Below are 19,503 nucleotides of genomic sequence, written 5' to 3'. Positions count from 1 at the left end.
ATGAAATAGATGTGTCTTGGCTGTTCAGATATAAGGAAGAGTGCATTTTCTTTATTAGGTCTCTGTACCCAAAGAAAAGAAATGTCGGGTCAAAAAAGTACTGAATTAGAAATGCATTGCAAGGTCTTTGTAGGCAAATTAAGTTTGTTAGATATTAATCTTTTATCAAAAATAAAACGATAAAGCTATAAACTGAGAAGTATGATGAAAGTAAACAAAAATAAATTAGTAGATAAATAATTAAATAAAGGATACTTGAGTTGGAAAACAGGTACAAATTCAAGAAAACTGCTTAATATTTACCTAAATTTTATCTTTGTAGGAAAATCTAGGCTTTTTATATTTACACTTCTTTGATGATGTGAATAAAGTGTCACTTTAAACTCACTTTACAGTCTATTTTAAAAAGAATATTTATTGTTTATGGCTTGAGGAGATGAGAAAAATATATACAAATGATACTGTATACATAATGCTGTAGTTTTTTATTTATCATGACTGAAGCTAAGTGACCACATGATCTCCAGTGCCACTCTGAGAATAAGTTTGCACTAATTAACTAATTAATTAATTATTTCATGTCTGTCCTCTGTTATGCAATTTGGTGGGCTTTTGTGTAGTGAAATTAAAGATTAGCAAATAATCTACAAAGAAGATGCAGAACTGACAAGTACACACATAGCATCCATGTCACTGTATGACATGTGTAAGCAAGAGGACTGGGAGTCTGTCTAATAAATAGGAATTCAACTAAACCTCAGGAGTGTGGTGGAGAAAATGTGCTGTGATTTGGCAAAAGGCAATTAAATACCTTTTTGGCTTTATGTCACAAGCTTTAACTATGAAATTATATATCAACCAAAGTGCTTCTGCTCACCTAGGAAATATTTATATAACTATGATTCAACAACATGTTTATTCAATGTGCACTAAAAACAAAAAACATAACATACAGTAGAATGAGAAATAGAACATTTTGTGTTTAGTGACAAGCATGGTGAACACTTTAAGACACGTATGACAATGCTAACCATGATCATGAACCTCTCTGTCTTTATTTCATCACAGAGATCATCACATTCTCAATAGAGACAGGAAGGAATAAGGAACATTTGAACATACCCAGACCAAGACCCAAAACACATATACACACAAACACACACAAGTACACACACACACAAACAAACAAACACACACACAGAAAGGAGCAGGGGGGGAGGTGTTCTCAGCACAGAGAGCTTATCTCACTCTTACTACAGCCCCATTTGCAACAGGCATTGGACAGTCCCACCACCACATCCCGTCCCTTCCTATTGGAGGTGTGCAGGGTTTCCAGCATCTCCCCTGAGAGGAGGGAGCGGCTGTGCCGACTGAAGAGCCCATCTACCTGCCCACCTTGAACCATTCTGAAAGAGGTGGGTTCAGTGCCTAGATTGAGGGAGGAGTCTGGGCCAGAGGGCAGGGCCCAGCCATCTGCAGCATCGCTGTCAATGGAGCTGAATGGGTCTATGGTCAGCTCATCTGTAGAGGATTGGTTAGAATTCAAGTTAGTGGATATGTAGCAGATTTACACATTTACACATGTAGGTACAAAGTAACTAATAACAGAAATTAGTTAAGCAACAAGAAGAGTGGGTAACTCAAGCACAGAAAGTAATAGTTCCATTTTGTTCCAAATGTCTGGCCTTATAGATTATCTTAGGCTAACAGTTAGTACTAGTAAGTCAAACTGTCAAAGTTATGCCAGGATTTTTACTCATTGTACCTAAAGTTGTACAACTCCAGTTATGAACATTTATGATCTATATATATATATAGCACATGCCTTCAAAAGAAGAAAAGATGTAACCATAGCCAAAAGTAATATTAAAAATATATAGAAACACAGGAGAATTCATCATTGAAATTCTGTAATGAAAATTCCTTTTGAACTAGGATTGGTTTTCTATATCTGGATTAAGCCAAATGACTTGATCTAAACTTACTTGTGAAAGTCCTTGTTAATCTAGGGTAAAACTAACCTAATTGACAACAAATAGGAAAATAATGAACTAGCCATATAATAGTTGACCGTGATGTATAAAGGTGACTGAGGTATTTGGCAGATATCTTACCTGTGTTTGTGATGGAGCGTCTCCAGCGAGAGCCTCCACAGGTGAAGATGACTGCACGGATGAACTCACGGCCGCACAGTTTAACTCCATATGTGGGCCCATCCATAGACCTCACGCCAGCCAATAACAGACACACAGCTAGAACTGCAGCTTTCCACATCATGGAACAGGTGGAGAGGAACACAGGAAAATAAACCCAAAGGAGAATACTGACAAGAGCTCTGGTTTTGTGGTTGTGTCTGGCTTTGTTGTGGTTCTGGAGATCAGTGACGCACTGAATCTCTTATAAAGGTGTGTGATTCACACACACACGTATGCGCGTGCATGCACACGTGCCCACATACATTGTGCTCATACCTCCCAGGCCTGCTGGAATGGGAAGTCACAGATAACCCAGTGAGACCTTGCCATAGACAAAGCAGATCAGAAAAAAATAAATAACTAGGACACCCAAAAAGAACAATATGAGGTTGTATGGCAATCTGATGGAAGAGGAGATTTTTGTACGTAAGCACCCAAGGCTTTCTTTAAAAAAAAAATAAAAATTTAGCATGGACCTCTTATCCACGGATGTACCCCCACTCCCCAGCCTGTTGCATGTCTCAATTTGTTCTACATTGTAGGTATAATATGAAACTAAAATTTTTTTCTTTACGTTTGTACATTTTTTGCAACCACTATATCATTATTTAGAAAGAATACATGCCAGGCTTTGAAGAAATTGCTTAATAATGAGGGGAACAAAGAATAGAAAATTGTGTGTTTAGCTTAGGCAGTTTACAAAGAAACTAATCTTATCAAAGGAAAAAGTATTGTCAGGATGGAATGTCATGTTTTCTGTCACTTTTATCATATTGAAAAAAATCCATGTTTGTTCACTTACTTGGAAAAATGACCTGGATATAGAATCTAAACATATTCTACAAACAACTAAACCCAAGATGCATAATAATTTAGCTCATGATCCTCTGTTAAAAACTGCAACCTGCTAAAATATATTATTCTTAAGGGATAGGGATGAAAACTCCCAATTAATAAATAGCCTAAGTATGGTTTTTTAAAACAAGCGTAGCCCAGAAATTGTTAAATAATTAATTGTTTTATCTATTGTTTGATTTCATTAAATCTCACTAATGTTACTGTCTCACTTCCAGTAGTCTCTGGCAGGTTCTGAGAGGTGAAAAATGGTGATCAACGCAGGAAGGGTAATGGGGGATGTTGGCTGGGGGCACTGAGAGGAATAAAACATTAAGAGAGCATGACATTTTCAAAATGTGATATCGCATTTGCCTATCTTTCAAACCACAAGACAAAGGTCCCCTATTTCCTCAAAATGTCATGTTGTTGGCATTATTATCAACATACTAATTACACATTCATTATTCCTTTGCCATTTTGAGGGACATTCACCAAAAACGCACATTCCAGATTGCCTGCAGAGGACAGGGGACAGGTCAAGGGTACACTGTTAGAACTGTAACACTATAGTTTTTTGCATTTGTTTTCCACTACCAGTCTATGGCTTAGTGTCATATAAATATCCTGTAATCTATCTTGTTTTAAATCTCTTAAAAAGTAAACATATAAAATTCTATAAAAAAGATGTTGATAACGTATTTATGAAGTAGCCTACTTTGTTATTTGTACACATTGGGAAAAAGGGACAAGAAAGCATGTTGCCTATGAAGTTGCTTTTTCGAGTAATGCACTTATCAGTTACTTTTATTTGATTCAAGAAAATGCAAAACAGTGTCAGTAACTATTATCTTAACAACTCATGAAAGATCAGGCTTTTTTTTGCACCTTCTGCCATTTTCAAGCAATAACAACAGAACACTTTCGAGCAAAAATATGGCATCGACATAATAATGCTTTTGCCCCTTTAAGGCAGCTTACAACTGTGACCGACACAGAAATCGGACAAATAACGTTATGTATCTAATATTGATTCCGCAATTGGACCAATTGGAAAGAGACAACTTAGTCGTCGTTTGCCCCTATGGACCTATCAGACGGAATGAAGGGGCGGGAGGTAAGCGGGTGGGTAGCAACAGTTGCCCGGGTGAGGACGAAGCGCCATAGCCACGGTAGTCCTGGCGACAAGAACCCAGCAACGAGAATCAACAACAACAGCCCGATACATTGAAACAATAAAAAAACCTAAAAGTACAGGTGGAAAATTCACTCGGACTAAGAGGTGATTAAATTTTTATTTTGCCTAACAAGTCATATTTCGTTTGAAGAAAAACGATTAAGAGGACTGCTGGTTTTAACCGTAGCTAGATATTATGTGTCAGTGGCCATTATAGCCACCTGTCTTGCTAGCTAGCTAAGTGATTGGCTCGAGAGCTGTTCTTGAGCTTGCAAAGTATAGCTAGCTAACGGAGATCCGAATCAACATGCTGAACAAAATATTAACTACTATCAGCCTCGTCAAAGCTAGTCGTTGTTATGACGATGTCAAATGCTAGATTGGTTGTACAAAATGGCGGGTGTTGTTAGCAAGAATACGCGAGTCTACAAACTGCTGGCTTCCAAAGCTTGCTAGCTAGTGTTAGCTAAGCTGGCCAGCCAACGTAAGATACCAACCATCACTTCACTAGCCAGCTAGCGTTGCTAGGTAGCCAGCCACTGAAAATAAACGCCGTTGGCATAGATACACCGACGTAGAAGTGGACAAATCAGCTATTTGCCTGTTCTTGTCGACGTTACAAAAACATCGGCTTACACTGTATATCAGATATAATGTTAAGCAAGTACCAAATATACATTTCTTCGACGCAATTTCCAACAGAAATTCCATTTTATTTATACAGGAGTTTGCTTCCCCTGAATTCATTCATTCATTCCCCCTCATTGTAAAGGGTAGCTTTGAGACGGACCAATCCTTTTCACTTCAAGTTTTTGCAGATAAATCCTTTATGCCGAATAGCTAGCTAAATTAAATAATATGCAAAACCGGGCAATGACTAGCTTTTTCGTAATAAAAAATGTGCCCGTGGAAACAGAGAACCTAAAAATAGACGTCAGAATCAGGAACTAACAGGAACTCACTTTACTGGACAGTATTCACCTTTCATTCCTTTTGTTTCCTAGTCTGCATTCTTCCAGCTAGTGTAGGCCTGGAGCCACTGCTTTGCAAACCGTGATCACATTACTTGTAACAGGACACAAAATGCTTTACTAAATTTTTCCCCTTAATCGAGCTGGGCATGTAATAGCAGGCAGGGGAAATCCTAAGTGCATTTCTGATTTAGAGCAAAGTTAAGTTAGTGTAACAATTAGCCAAAATACACAAACATAATTAATAATATACAAATATACCCATAGTGATTTTCATTGAGTTGATCATTCTGAGATTTATGCTCTATTTTGCAGCTTTTCAACAAGGCTAACTTGATGGCAACTACAGCCTATGTGGAGGAGCTGCAACAGACCTCCCAACCTCAAGGAGGTGTTGTTACTGTAACATCAGGGCAACCTGCAACTGCGACTACAGCCCCTCAGCAGTTTCTGGCCGAGCTGCAGACCACTGTAGCCTCTGGCTCAGCATCAACGCCCACAGGCCAGACCACGCCCCCTCCTGCGCAGGCACAGAAAACACCAACAGTTGCCCAGACCCCACCCACTCAAGCCCCACCCACACAGACACAATATGTCACAGCTGAGATTCAGAGCTCACCCACACAATCCAGCAATGCCCAGAGCACACCACAGTACATTGTGGTCACTGTTACAGGTGACAGATTTTATTTTTATTTTTATGAGTTAGGTTTTAGATGTATCCTCCAGTCCAACAGTGATAAACGTTATAGTTTAGATAATCTTTGTAGATATATAATGACATGTATAGTTACTATATATTATAATATTTTATCATGTTACATAAAAGCATTTTTTTGTTAATGACTGGGTACTGACTGTAGTTCTAATATGAATAACTGTTGCTTTTTGAGCTTCAACTTGCCCTTTTCTGCCTTCTCTAATTTTTCCCCAGAGGGCTCCCTCCATTCCAGTGACTCGGTCTCAGACTCCAGTCCTCCTCCTGCCGTGGTGCAGACTGGAGTTCCTACACAGGTGGTGCAGCAGGTGCAGTCAGTCCAGCAGGTAGACAGACACACAGATGCACGCATATGCGTGCAAGCTTCTGGGCTATTGAAACCTTTTGTGTGAACTCATATTCAACAAACCACACCAAATGAATACACTACACTAAACACTAGCCAACATGTATTTTATGTTTCTACCCTACAAAGCTGTGTTATTAGGCACCAGTTGTTGAAATGGGGCTAGAAGCATTACCTTGTTGAAAACTTTACCTTTTGTTGAAAAGTTTTTTTGCTTGTGGTAGGTTTATACAGATCGGACTTAACTGTCACTGTGACTGACATGGTGGATAGTAACTTCCACAGTCATATTAATTCTTTGCAGCCTTGTTCTGCATAGTCTAGCCATACATGACAGTTGCTAGTGTAGCACATATGAGGGGCTCGCTGTTTCTCATGAGAGTTCAGTTTCTTTGTATTCTGTCCACAGAGGTCAGTGGTGCAAGCTACATCTCAGTCAACCAAGACAGAACAGGGCACCCAACTGAGCGTCACCAGCCTACAGCCTGTACACTTGACTCAGGAGGTGATCACACACACACACACACACACACACACACACACACACACAGACAGGTTTCTCTTTTTTCATTTTTTTTTTTTTTACCATTCTCAGAGAAAACCACATGATCAAGTAAATTCTCATATGCACACATACTCACGTTCTCTCCTCAGGTTGACATGCACTCACACACAGACCCCTTCACTGGTCCCTCACTTGCCATTTTGCTAATAACACATATGACCAATTCCCTTTCAGTGGGCACTGCTTGGTTTCGTGGAAGAAGGCAGTGCATCTAATGCTACCCCACTTGCTTCCAGAGCACTTCTCAAGGACAGCAGGCGAGGGAGGCAGAGAGGGAGAGGAAAAAGCAGAGAGAGCTAAACGAGTGGTTGCAGCAAAGGGTGGTATTGGCAGCCCTAGCAGATGGAACCGCAGGCGCTTACGCGGACAGCTACATCTTGGACTACCCCTGCTTCCCTCTCACCCTGCCTGTGAGCCTGCCCCTGTCCACTGTCCCCATACCCGTTATGACGGTGGGCTGGGAGTCGGAGCACCCTCTGAGCCCCTCTGCGCACATGGCCATGGCCGGCCACACCTTCATGTTTGAGGCGGCCTCCAGCTATGGAGTAGGTGGCTTGAGCAGGAGCAGGCTTAAAATAGGGTCAGCGAGCATAGAGCTAGAAGGAGGGCATATGTTGGAGTGTCACGGCTAACTTGAGACAAACTGTTCACTCAAGCATTTGGTTCGAGAGGCCTGAGATGGAAATTGCCATGCAGTGTCGCAATTGGGTACTAAAAGAGCTGAAAAAGGGAAAGGCAGGAAGGAAGTGACAATGTTCTCATGTCTGTGTGTGTGTGTGTGTGTGTGTGTGTGTGTGTGTGTGTGTGTGTGTGTGTGTGTGTGTGTGTGTGTGTGTGTCTGTCTCTGTACACACTGTTGTGTGCTGCAGCTTCAGCAGGTGCCTGTGCAGCATGTATACACTAACCAAGTGCAGTATGTGGAGGGAGGAGAAAACAACTACACTACCAGTACCATGTAAGTCCACAGGGCTGACTAGTATCCCCTAAAAAACCAACAATCAACAAAACAAACAAAAAACTTGAACATACTGTGAGATAGATTACTCCACCGAATTGATTTAAATAATTGCAGAGTGGAATTGCAGATTAGAGCTGATTAAAGTTTTCTTCCACTTTCCAGTCGCTCCAGCAGTTTCCCCTACACAGACACTCCTCTGTACACGCAGACTAATGCGGGCCAGTACTATGAGAGCACCCCAGCCTCTGCTTCCCAGGCCGCTTCCCCCGGTACCCCTCTCACCGTGGCCGTTACCACGGGCTCCACCGGTGTCTCCATGTTCGTGGCGGGCACGGGCCAGATCGTGGCCAATCCCGCATCGGGCACGGCGGGCGGGGCCACGGCGGTAATTGCGGCGTCGGGGGCGGCGGCTAATGGCTCTGGGGAGGGAGGAGGTGGGGCTAATGGCAGCGGCGGAAGCTACGTGATTCAGGGCGGCTACATGCTGGGCAGCAGTGGCTCCAGCAACAGTGGGAATGGCCAGAGTTACTCGCACAACGCCCGTGCCTCGCCGGCCACCGTGAGTATTAGCGAGGGAGAGGAGAATAGCGTGCCGTCGGCAGACAAAAAGGTATGACCCGAAACAAATGAGGAGGAGAGGCGCTGGCCCGGGCTGCTCAGCCACAGTCGTCACTCACGCGTCACCTCACCCCTTTCAGTATCAGAGCGATGACGATGTCATCGTTCCGTTTCACGCATCAGAGAGCACAGTCAAAGAGCAGAGTGAGTCAGAAAGAGTCATACAGTTCAATCATGTTATGACTCAGAATAAATAAACCTCAGTAGCTGTTGAGCCTAATATTCAGTGCAGTCATCGGAGAAAATTTCCAGAAATTTGCATAAATTTGTCTACTTTTAGTAAAAAATGTATGTATCTCTATGACAGCACTAGCACAGATCTTATTCTTTCACTGTGCTGTCATGTTCATTGAATGTGAATGTAGAATTCAGTCATAACTCCATCACGTGTCATGCCATAAATCTGCATGAGAGAGGAGAGTCATCAAATGGCCTTCCAACACGGCTATACACCTTTTTATGGGATCCAATCAAAGCTACAGGCATCACATTTGTTGTACTTTCTGTTGCATACCCATATTGTTTGCGACGGCACGCAGGAAAATATAACTGTTAAAGCATGTGTCTGTATATGATAATGTGCCATGTAGCATGTAATTATATTTGAGTATTGAGGGAACATACTGCTATTTGCATATTATAAGATAATGTGATTTAGAATCTGCATGGAGATGCATATCACTTGGTTATCATACTTTATCTTGATTTGGGTCATTTTTTCCTTTCCCATAAATACACCATAAACACCTTTCTCTGGTGCAGAATATGCATATGTATGCACAGGTGGTGCATGTGCTTTTGTGTGCACACGTGTGCAGGATTTTTTTTAGGTCTGTGTGGCTGTCATTGCCGGCGCGTGTGCGTCAGGCCATTCCTGGGCCCCTGTGTCTGAGTGCGGGCACGGCTGTTTGTGTGTCTCATCCCTGCAGCTCTCCTCTGGCCCCCAGGTGCAGTGGTTGTTGGATAATTATGAGACGGCAGAGGGCGTGAGCCTGCCCCGCTCCACTCTGTATTGCCACTACTTGCTGCACTGCCAGGAGCAGAAGCTGGAGCCCGTCAATGCTGCTTCCTTTGGCAAGCTCATCCGGTCCGTCTTCATGGGCCTGAGGACCAGGCGCCTGGGCACCCGGTAAGGGCATCACTACTGAGATGTGTGCCATGCACCATAAATTGTACGCATGCGTTGTGAGCATGAGACCGAGGATTGTTCAAATTGGCAACAAACATGCATGAATAGTAATGAAGACCTTTCCATGGTCAAATGTTACAGGGGAAACTCTAAGTACCACTACTATGGCCTGAGGATTAAGGCTAGCTCCTCTCTGCTCCGGCTGATGGAGGATCAGCAGCACCTGGCCATGAGACAGCAACCTTTCTCCCAGAAACAAAGGTATACTGTCACTCTATTTGACTTGTCTGTCCTGGTTCTTTCTTTACTTGTTTCCTGTCTTTCAGAGTTGCTGGTTTCCTGTATCCTTGAAACACTGAGCTTTATCTTGATTGTTTTAGGACCTTTCAGTCAATCATGTGATTACGTTATAGGTTGAAGCCAGTGCAGAAGGTGGAAGGAATGACCAATGGAATGTCATCAGGGGCGGGGCAACAGCAACAGCAGCAGCAAGGTTCAGGGCTTTCAGACATCAGTGCTCAGGTGCAGCAGTACCAACAGTTCCTCGGTAGGTCCACTAGCCTGTGTTAACTGATGTGAAAGTCAGTTAGTGGGAGTTAACTAACAGCCAGCAAGACATTAGTATCAAATGTTGAGAAGGTGTCAGGTGGATGTTGAAGAATGTTGTATGCTGTAGGTCCAAACCACAGAAATCCCAAGCAAGTGTGGAAGACCTGCACATTAGCAAAATGTTCATAGATGTAAAAAGGGAACAGCATGTAACTTAAGGACAAATAAGTTAGTGGCAAAACACAAAATCCCCAACATGGTTTTTATGATTGTCTTTTTTGGTTGTTCTGTGGTGCAGATGCCTCTCGTGCCCTCCCTGAGTTCCCTGACATTGACCTGCAAGCGAAACCCTTGCCAGAGGGCATTGAGCTGGAGCACATCAAGAGCTTTCAGCTGCTCTACAGAGAGCACTGTGAGGTAAGGGGCTGCTCTGTCTGGCTGCCAACCAAGCATTTGTTGCTCAGCTATGGCCTCCTGCGTCTTTATTTTTTAACTGTTGACTACAGCAGCTCAGGCCTTTCATTCTTGGAGTCCACCTTTCCCCTAGGCCATCCTGGATGTGATGGTCAACCTGCAGTTCACACTGGTGGAGACCCTCTGGAAAACCTTCTGGAGGTTTAGTGAGAACCAGGCTGGAGATGCAGCCACTTTGGCTGTGTGAGTAGGCCATTCCTTTCTCTCTCTCTCTCTCTTTCTAGCAATTCATGCTTGTCCATGAAACAAAGGTAAAATGCAAAATGCCTTGTAAAAGTAAAAATGTAAAAGTAGCACACATCTGTTCACCACTGTATCAGCTAAGTTTTAGGCAGCTTTCAATTTACCACATCTACAGACTGGTGATTAGCAGAAGAACATGAAAGGAGCCGAGTTCACAGCAAGATCATGAGATGAATGTGTGTCTTTGGGCCTTTGTGAGGGGCACTTGGGGAACTGTGACGTGTTTTTCTGTTTCAGTCACGACGAGTCGGAGAAGCGTCTGCCAAAGTCATGCCTGGTGCTGCTATGTAAGCATGAGCCCGTGCTGCGCTGGAGCCGAGACTGCGACAACACGCTGTACCAGGGCCTGGTGGAGATCCTCATCCCAGACGTCTTGAGGCCCATACCCAGTGAGTTAGACCCTGCAAACGCTGCACAACCTTACACATCTCCATACCGCTGGATTGTGCGTCTTCTCCAAAACCCACTATCAATCCAACACTATTAGTTCATTTAATCTGAGCTCAAGGTGAAGGGAGGATGGAAGGGAGGATGTGTAGCATCTGGCTCTTGAGGACTGCGATTTGTATACCCCTGGCCTAGAAGAAGTGATCTGAGATATAGCTCAGAGTTCCACACCACCTGACGCTCCATCCCACCCTCTCCGCCCAGGTGCCTTAACTCAAGCCATCCGTAATTTTGCCAAGAGTTTGGAGAGCTGGCTCACTAACGCCATGATGAACATTCCCGAGGAGATGGTCCGTGTTAAGGTCAGGCAGCTGCACAGCCCTCACTGCATGTACTGACGTTGGCGTTTCATGCTGTCATTATCACAAGATATCGCAGTGTTATTTTCACAGATTTGCAGGGCAATTTTGTGGGTATACCAATATATAGTTGGCATGCAAACTTGACATTTGGCTGGAATATCACACTTTATCTTGAGCTAAGCTAACGAGAGACAGGGAGGGGCTGTCTGCAGGGAGTCAGCTGTGGCTTGCTGTGTCACTAGAGCACAGCCACTTTGTTGGAGTTCCACACAATCGCCGAACCATATTTCACTGAATTGATCCTTGCACATAGGCTGCGTTTCCCTCAGCGCTGCTCAGCTGCAGCTGATGGTTGGCTTCTGTGCCCATGTGTAGGTGACATGTGCGAACGCCTTCGCGCAGACCCTGCGCAGGTACACCTCGCTCAACCACCTGGCCCAGGCAGCACGCGCCGTACTCCAGAACACTGCGCAGATCAACCAGATGCTCAGCGACCTCAACCGAGTCGACTTCGCTAACGTGCAGGTCTGCCTGAGCCTCTGGGTGTGGGGGCGCGTGCGAGAGAGGGAGAAACTTAAAAAGTGCGTCGCTGATAATACAGTCAGATCAACACGTGGCCTCTGTGTCACTGTTAGACATAACAACGTGGAGTTGCAGTTTCTGCTCATGCATGAGAAAGCCTGTTGGAAGTGCAATAAATGACAGGAGGTTTGAGAGTGATGTTACCACAGCATGTACTGATGGTCAGGTGATTTTGGATGTAGTCCCAACACATCTCAGATATGATATGCATGTGTACTCTCTGTCTCTCTCTCTCTCTCTCTCTCTCTCTCTCTCTCTCTCTCTCTCTCTCTCTCTCTCTCTCTCTATCTCTCTCGGTCACTTGCTCACTCCCCAGGAGCAGGCCTCTTGGGTGTGTAGGTGTGAGGATCGGGTTGTGCAGCGCTTGGAGCAGGACTTTAAGCTCACCCTCCAACAGCAGAACTCTCTGGAACAGTGGGCGGCTTGGCTCGACGGTGTGGTCTCACAGGTCCTAAAACCCTACCAGGCCAGTTCGGCCTTCCCAAAAGCTGCCAAGCTCTTTCTGCTCAGGTGGAGTTTCTACAGGTGAGGCTTGGTTCAGCTCCACAGAGAGCAAGGGCCTGTGTTTATTGTGATGTCACTATATTCTTGAAAACAGGCAAAATGACTCCCTCTATCTTTTATTTTCCCTAAACATCTTGTGATTTCTTTCTTTTCATCATTCACTTAATTGTTTCCTTTCTTTTTCCCTCTCTCTCAATCTCTCTCCCTCTCTCTCTCAGCTCTATGGTGATCAGAGACCTGACCCTGCGTAGCGCGGCGAGTTTCGGCTCGTTCCACCTGATCCGTCTGCTGTACGATGAGTACATGTACTACCTTATAGAGCACAGAGTGGCACAGGCCAAAGGAGAGACTCCCATCGCTGTCATGGGAGAGGTGTGTCACAATGTGTAAAACAAGAAATCCCACTTCATCATATTGCTTGCTGGAATTGTAAAAGGGCACATACCATACAGTACAGAAAGTTTCTGTAGTTTGGTTTTGAGCGCCTTGACTTTTTGGTTCTGCTTTTTTCTTAGTTTGCAAGCCTTGGACGTAGTCTGAATACACTGGATCCTGATAAAGGTAAACTGTCTCTCTTCTTTCACTCACTCTTCCTCTGTCTTCCCCCCCAATGAACCCTTGCACACTAAGAATATTAAAATCCCCCCAAATTAATGACTACCACATGGTGATGCACAATTCAAGAAACATTTAGATAAATTTTACATTTACCTGTTGCTTTTATTCAAAGCGATTTACAATTCTGACTGAAGACATGTTGAGCAATTGAGGATTAAAGGTCTTGCTCAGGGACCCAACAGTGGCAACCTGGCAGTGATGGGGTTTGAACTGGCAACCTACTGATTACTAGTCAAGTACCTTAACCACTGAGCAACCACTGCCCATTTCTAGCCCAAAATTCAGAACTAGGAAACTGAAGTAGTTTGTACTGCTTGATTACAAACTCTCTCTTTCTCAATCTCTATTTCCAGTGAGTGGTAGGAAAGTGGAGCTCATCACACAGCTTAGCACAGCACACAGCTCAGCACACAGCTCAGAACACAGCACAGCTCACATAGCTTTAGCTTTAGTAGAGATCAATTAATACAGGTGCTACAACAGTGCTGGTGATACTGCACTGTGGGCACTACTTGTTTGTATGTTACAAAAAGAGACAAACACAAATCTCAAGCTTTAATGAGCCTTAATGAGCTTTGTTACTTCACAGAATGTTGCATCTTTTAAAATCAGTTTTTTTAGCTATTGCTTTAGCTTTCCGGCCTAATTTATCGTTTTAACACTAAATGTTCACATTCTCGCACATAAGGTAAGATGAGCACTCCCTTCCCATCTGTGCTGTTAACTGGGGTTATTTTCATGCTTGTGTGTCAGAAGAGGAAGAGGAGGAGGAAGATGAGAGTGAGGATGAGTGTCAGGAGCTTGCTCTGCCCTCTGATGGTGCTGCCCTTGGGGAGGAGTCTCTGGAACCACCTGCCAAGCTGGCCAGAACTGATCAGAGAGTACTCTTCAGCACGGGCAATGCACAGAACTGAGAACACACCCCTTACCACACACACACACACACCTTACCACACAAATGAGCAAACACATATACACACATGCACACACGGCAGTAATATTCAGTATCTACACAAAGCGGAAAATATGCTGCAGCCCACACAAATCTCTATTCTCACACTCCCTCACACTCACAGTGAAACTGAGGCTCACTCACACATTCTCTGCTAGGAGCGCACACACACGCTTGCACACACACACTTAAGACACAGACACTGGCATAGTTTTAATATGGTAATACAAGGCAAGCTTACTGGAATGATCCAGTAACAGAAATGTCTTAGAACCCATAATTGTTCTAAACAAACACACACACACACACACACACACACACACAAATCTCACACACGGCCCAATATCAGAATGTGTGTGTGTCAGTCAGTTCAGTGATCAGCTAAACACTGGAATTAAATCATGGATCATGGAATGACTGGAGATGGTACTCAGCTTTGAGTGCCTACATGCGGTTCTGTGGATATCAATCAAACTCCTGAAGCCTTTGAGGGCAAAACAGGCACATGTAGGAGATGGCCAATTGGCTGTTAACTTGTGTGTGCGTGTGTGTATGTTGTGCACTGTTTGCAGGTGCCCCAAAGTGTGTTGTCTGTGTGTTTGTGCGTGCACTGGGGCCTTCCTGCTGTGGTCATTTTATCAACCTGAGTGGATGTGTGTGCTTTTGTGCTTACATGTGTGCGTGCGTGTGTATATATGTGTGTGTCTGTGGTTCTCAAGAAGTGTTGATAGTTGTTTTTTGATGGTGGATATTTTCAAAGGCATCCCATAATCTCACTTTTTTGTTCTTTGTTGCCTTCGTTGAACACTACTATGTGTTACAGGTGAAGATGCAGTTTAACGAGAAAGAGAGGGATATTTTTCCTCTCCAGCGTGTCACTTTAATTCTGTTTCCCCTGTATTTGGGCAATGCTTTCTTTGAGATAGTCTTGTCCTGTAAACTCGTTTTCAGCCTTATGGATTTATTTTCTCTATGCTTTGTCTTTTTGCACTCTGTAGTTTCTATATGTGCTGAACTTGGTATGTGACTTATTATGAGCATCAGTCTCTTCCATGTTCCTCACGATGTGGCACTATTCTCTATGTTAGAATGGTGACTTGCACCATTTTTTTCACATTTCATGGTCTGTTGTGTATTTGATGTCTCTGGTTACTGATTCTGACCTCTCTTTCACGAAACTGCCTACACAAACTGTTAGACCCCAGAGGGAGGGAGGGTGTAAACATATATGTATAGGAAAGTCATTTTTGCAGAGCATACCAGGGGCATGGGGAGTGGATACAGGATTGGAGCAGTGTAGTTTTCCCAAGGCATTGCTGTCTGTCTTTGCTCTGTCTGCCTTCATCTTCCCTTCAGCATTCCGAAGCGGAGACCAAGCCACTCTCAGAATCCCGGTCTGCCTTTTTTGGAGCAGCTTTGTTTGTTTTAGTCTTTCCTTGTATTGTAACAAAAACTGTTTTCTGAATTCTAATTTGTCTCCCATTGTTTGAGGGATCTTATAATATGTCAAATCAGTTCACTGTTTACTTTAATACATGTTTAGCATTATTTATTAGACTGAAGCAACATTGGCTGCACAGGTGTTGACCTGCCAAGATAAACACAAACCAGCATGTACTTTTCCTTCCCGAAGAATCTACTAATACAAAGAAAAAAAGACATATCATAAGACTTCTGAAGAGCCTTTCAGTACAATAGCCATTTTCAGAACTTAAAGAAATTCCCTTTTAAGGTTGTTTCAGTTTCTTATTAAAATAAAAGAAAAAAGAAAGAAAAAAGAAGGTTAAAAAAGAGTGGCAGTGTTTTATGAATCTTCTGAACCACGAGAATGATTGTGCCTTTTGGAGTAATCAAATGAAATTCAAATGTTTTGAATTTAAGATGTGAATAAATGAATTTCTAAAAATGTGAGTTAGTGCAAAAGCCTTTCCTCTCTTTCTTTGCTTGTCATATGCTGTGAAAAGATTTCAAAAGGAGTTTTGGATGTGTCTGAGATGGTGGAGGTCAATTTTGTCAACTAGACATCTGAAGTTGCTTAATGGCAAACTTTACATCCTGTTTATAAGAATGAACATGAACGTGTGAGCTCTATGACACAAACATGCACACTTGCTAAGTGTGGTTTGAAGAGAGGATTTCCTCTAAAAATGAAGCTGTTGTAAGAAAGTACTAAAGAGAATATTGCTCAGATTCCTGGTAAGAGGGTCAAAAATCCCCTCAGAAAAGAGCAGTTCTTAGTATATGCAGTAGATCATTCAGACACCTCATTCTATATGAGATTCAAACTTGTACTTTCACACTGCTGCTGTTTTTATGTTTGACCTTTCACATTACGCATTACAAAAGATCAAGCCCATAGTTGTCCATGTATGTTACCAAAGTGCAGTATATATGTTGATCTACATAGAAACTTAATGTACTCTTTTCTATGCAGGATTTGTTGACTCCTGATTCCTCATGTTTAGAAAAAAAAAATCCTTTTAGCAAACAAAATAGAACTAAATAGACCTAAACTGTAATTTTGGAGACATAAAATTATGTCCATCTCCTCTCTAGAAACTGCTGTATGCATATGTCCCCTTCTGCTGTACTCAGAACTATTACTATTTCCTTTACTAACAGTATGCGCACCACAGGAAGTGTCATAAAAATGCCTGTTCCTATTAGATAGACATGCAAGGGTGGCTTCAAATCAGCAAGAATGAGCTACAGCAAATGATAACACTATGCTGAACTGAAGTTGATGTCCACGTTCATGCCTGTAGAGGGCAGTATGACACAGATGTTGAAATCATGACAGCCTGAAAACCTACACAGAACTGTCCGTGTGAGCGCTAAGGTGCAGGAATACCAAGCCATGGGTTACACCATGCAGTGTAATAAGGAACAAGAGAGTAGATAAAAAGAAGAACAATATGGGAGGTGAGAGTTGGATGGATCACTGTGCCACAGAAAATTAACACATTGAGCTTAGCATTATGATTTTGCATTACTGCTTTGCATTTATTCTCATGTAGATTCTTTGAGATTCTAACAACATACAAGCCAACAATACTATTTTATATTCTCCCATGTCCAAAGCTTTCTTCTATCCTCGCGAGTCCTGTTCAAGTGTAATATGTACCATGTTCTGTAACTTCTGTTCAATATGAAATGAGGCCTTAGATGGATTTTCATGTTTCAATTCCAGAGAACAGCTTGGACATCTTTTGTAATTTAAATGAAGTAACTCCACCTAGTGGTATTCTGTAAAGCACGCATGGTCTGGTTTTAGAAGAAACACCTGTAGATATATGCATGCACATACACACACAAACATAAATCTGAAAGATGCACCACTCTCAGCTCTAACAGATAAGATAAACAGAAGTTAGTAGGTAAATAAAATATTCCCAGAGTTATTGTGAAAATAGTCTAACAGCTCCCTCATTCCTGGTGAACATTATCCTTTTCAATTGATCTGAGGCCAGTTTTGACATTAGGATTAGAAGGAAGGGTTGAACCTGTGTAAAGAGCACATTTTGTCAGACAGATTATAGCACAAAGTGGACTACAAGACCAAAAGACCTCACAGTTCAAGATTTCCTCTACCTTCAACATGAAGACATGTTCAAACAGTCAACATTAAATTTAAAAGCAGTCTTAAATTTAACTGCATAATAAACAGCTAAAGCACATATTCCACCTCACAACACACATTCTTTAGAAACCCCAGTTGTCTGCTGATTATATGCTTTCCTGGCTATTCTCTAATGGTCATATCGAATAATCTGTATTCTGCAGAGCATTGCTGTTTTTATGTTATCATATTGGAGCAAGCTCTTTTTGTAATGAAATCATCAAATTAAGGGCTGTTTTTCCAAAATTGATTAATTTAGTATAGACAGAAATTGTCTTTGTACTGTCATTATTCTACAAGTAACTGGGTCAGTGCTTTTTTTGTAGCCTACTTCTCTTGCAAATAAATGCAATTTCATTTTTTTGTGAATTTTCATAAACTGTGGTTCTTGCTGCTGACATGTAGAAGCAAACTTAATAAAGTACACAGGTGAGGTGGCATCTAAACACCACCACCTTCCAGCCTTCATTTCCATCTAAATAATAAAACAAAAAACAACAGGTTTAGAGTCTGGACATAGATCCAGAATACACAGATGTTTCTAATTATACGTGTTGTTGAAAACTATACTGGCCAAAATCATCTCCCAGAGGTAACTGGCACCTGTTCATCTCTGACTGATAATGTAGTGGAATAGTCCACTTTAGTTCATGGGAGTCTGCAGGGGAGTCAGCTATTACACCAATAAATCGCTCTGATATAAAAAATTGTCAGATGAATAAAAGCATGTGTGAATGACAGTGGAAAAGTCCCAAATGAATACTGATTTCTAGAATTACAAGGGATTAACTCATATAAAAAATCCAATGAAAGTAAAAATTCACTGAACACACCGGCAAAGGGCAGGTATCGAGAGATAACCTTATTCCATGTAATTGCCAACAGGAACAGTAGTCTATTCTCAGTGACCTAAATATAGTCATTGGGCCACTGCATTTATATGCCTCACAATACATGAGGGATCATTTGTTCCTGAGCTGACCTAAAAGAGAACTGCAAAAAGACAATATCCATTACTAGACATGCCAATAAAGGATGGGTGCTCACCATTCTCATCCGTCAATAGAAGCAATAACCCATGATTTTAGTGGCAAGTTAGAAGAGCATGTATAGAGAGAGAAAGAGAGAGACAGAGAGAGAGAGAGAGAGAGAGAGAGAGAGAGAGAGAGAGAGAGAGAGAGAGAGAGAGAGAGAGAGAGAGATGGAAGTTGGAAGGAAAGGCAGGGCTGAGGACGTAAGCTGAGCTGCCGTTGGTCAATACTCAGAGACGTCTGGCTATATTTGGAGACTCCCCTGAGGTCTGGCCGGAGCTGAGTTTGGCCCTATTCCCTCCTTTTCCCTGTTTCTGTCACATGAGTGAGGCTAATAATACTGACTGATTCACTCAGTCACTGAGAAGGAAGAGTATGTACTCTAGCACTGGGACTTCACTCATGCCAGTAACTGCTAACTTCTTGTCACATTCTAATGCTTCTCTGTTTACTGTATTTCCCTGTTCTCACTCGTGTCTTTTTAGCTATTGATCTGATGTGCTTGTCCTGCTTTCTGGCAAGTGCAAGGCCGTAAGCAGAACTGCAGAGAGGGAACGTATGCTACTCTCCTCACACCCTCATCCTGACACATATGGTTTCCTCTGCCTCATGCCCACCTGTTCCTGCCAGGCGTCTGCTGCTGCTCCACTAACACTAGCACTAATCTCCTA

General features: G+C 42.6%; 2 protein-coding genes across 7 annotated transcripts; one reads left to right on the top strand and one right to left on the bottom strand.

Moving 5' to 3' along the window:
- Positions 1-499: 499 nt before the first annotated feature.
- On the bottom strand, positions 500-18,944 carry rln3a (relaxin 3a). Of its 4 annotated transcripts, XM_035528397.1 has the most exons (3): positions 18,849-18,944; positions 2,115-2,264; positions 500-1,521 (listed from the first exon to the last, which is right to left on the bottom strand). In XM_035528397.1, the coding sequence occupies exons 2-3, from the start codon at positions 2,218-2,220 to the stop codon at positions 1,226-1,228; spliced, it is 402 nt and encodes a 133-aa protein (XP_035384290.1). In that variant the 5' UTR covers positions 2,221-2,264; positions 18,849-18,944; the 3' UTR covers positions 500-1,225. The 4 variants fall into 4 exon arrangements, 2 of the variants coding, with proteins under 2 accessions (XP_035384290.1, XP_026859190.1); XM_027003389.2 differs by lacking the exon at positions 18,849-18,944 and having other exon boundaries at positions 2,115-2,277; XR_004776324.1 differs by lacking the exons at positions 500-1,521; positions 2,115-2,264 and adding an exon at positions 17,159-17,685.
- rfx1a (regulatory factor X, 1a (influences HLA class II expression)) lies at positions 4,187-16,090 on the top strand. 3 transcript variants are annotated; one of them, XM_027003393.2, is made up of 18 exons: positions 4,187-4,311; positions 5,493-5,853; positions 6,112-6,221; positions 6,651-6,746; positions 7,676-7,761; positions 7,927-8,323; positions 9,330-9,511; positions 9,653-9,772; positions 9,925-10,058; positions 10,359-10,477; positions 10,608-10,717; positions 11,015-11,166; positions 11,429-11,526; positions 11,902-12,051; positions 12,425-12,633; positions 12,831-12,984; positions 13,128-13,173; positions 13,984-16,090. In XM_027003393.2, the coding sequence occupies exons 2-18, from the start codon at positions 5,514-5,516 to the stop codon at positions 14,142-14,144; spliced, it is 2,664 nt and encodes an 887-aa protein (XP_026859194.1). In that variant the 5' UTR covers positions 4,187-4,311; positions 5,493-5,513; the 3' UTR covers positions 14,145-16,090. The 3 variants fall into 3 exon arrangements, with proteins under 3 accessions (XP_026859194.1, XP_026859193.1, XP_026859192.1); XM_027003392.2 differs by having other exon boundaries at positions 9,312-9,511; XM_027003391.2 differs by having other exon boundaries at positions 7,927-8,374; positions 9,312-9,511.
- Positions 18,945-19,503: the final 559 nt, after the last annotated feature.

This window comes from Electrophorus electricus, chromosome 1 (genome assembly GCF_013358815.1).
Source record: "Electrophorus electricus isolate fEleEle1 chromosome 1, fEleEle1.pri, whole genome shotgun sequence".
NCBI classification, from domain to species: domain Eukaryota; kingdom Metazoa; phylum Chordata; class Actinopteri; order Gymnotiformes; family Gymnotidae; genus Electrophorus; species Electrophorus electricus.
This window is presented reverse-complemented; position numbering and strand designations above follow the sequence as displayed.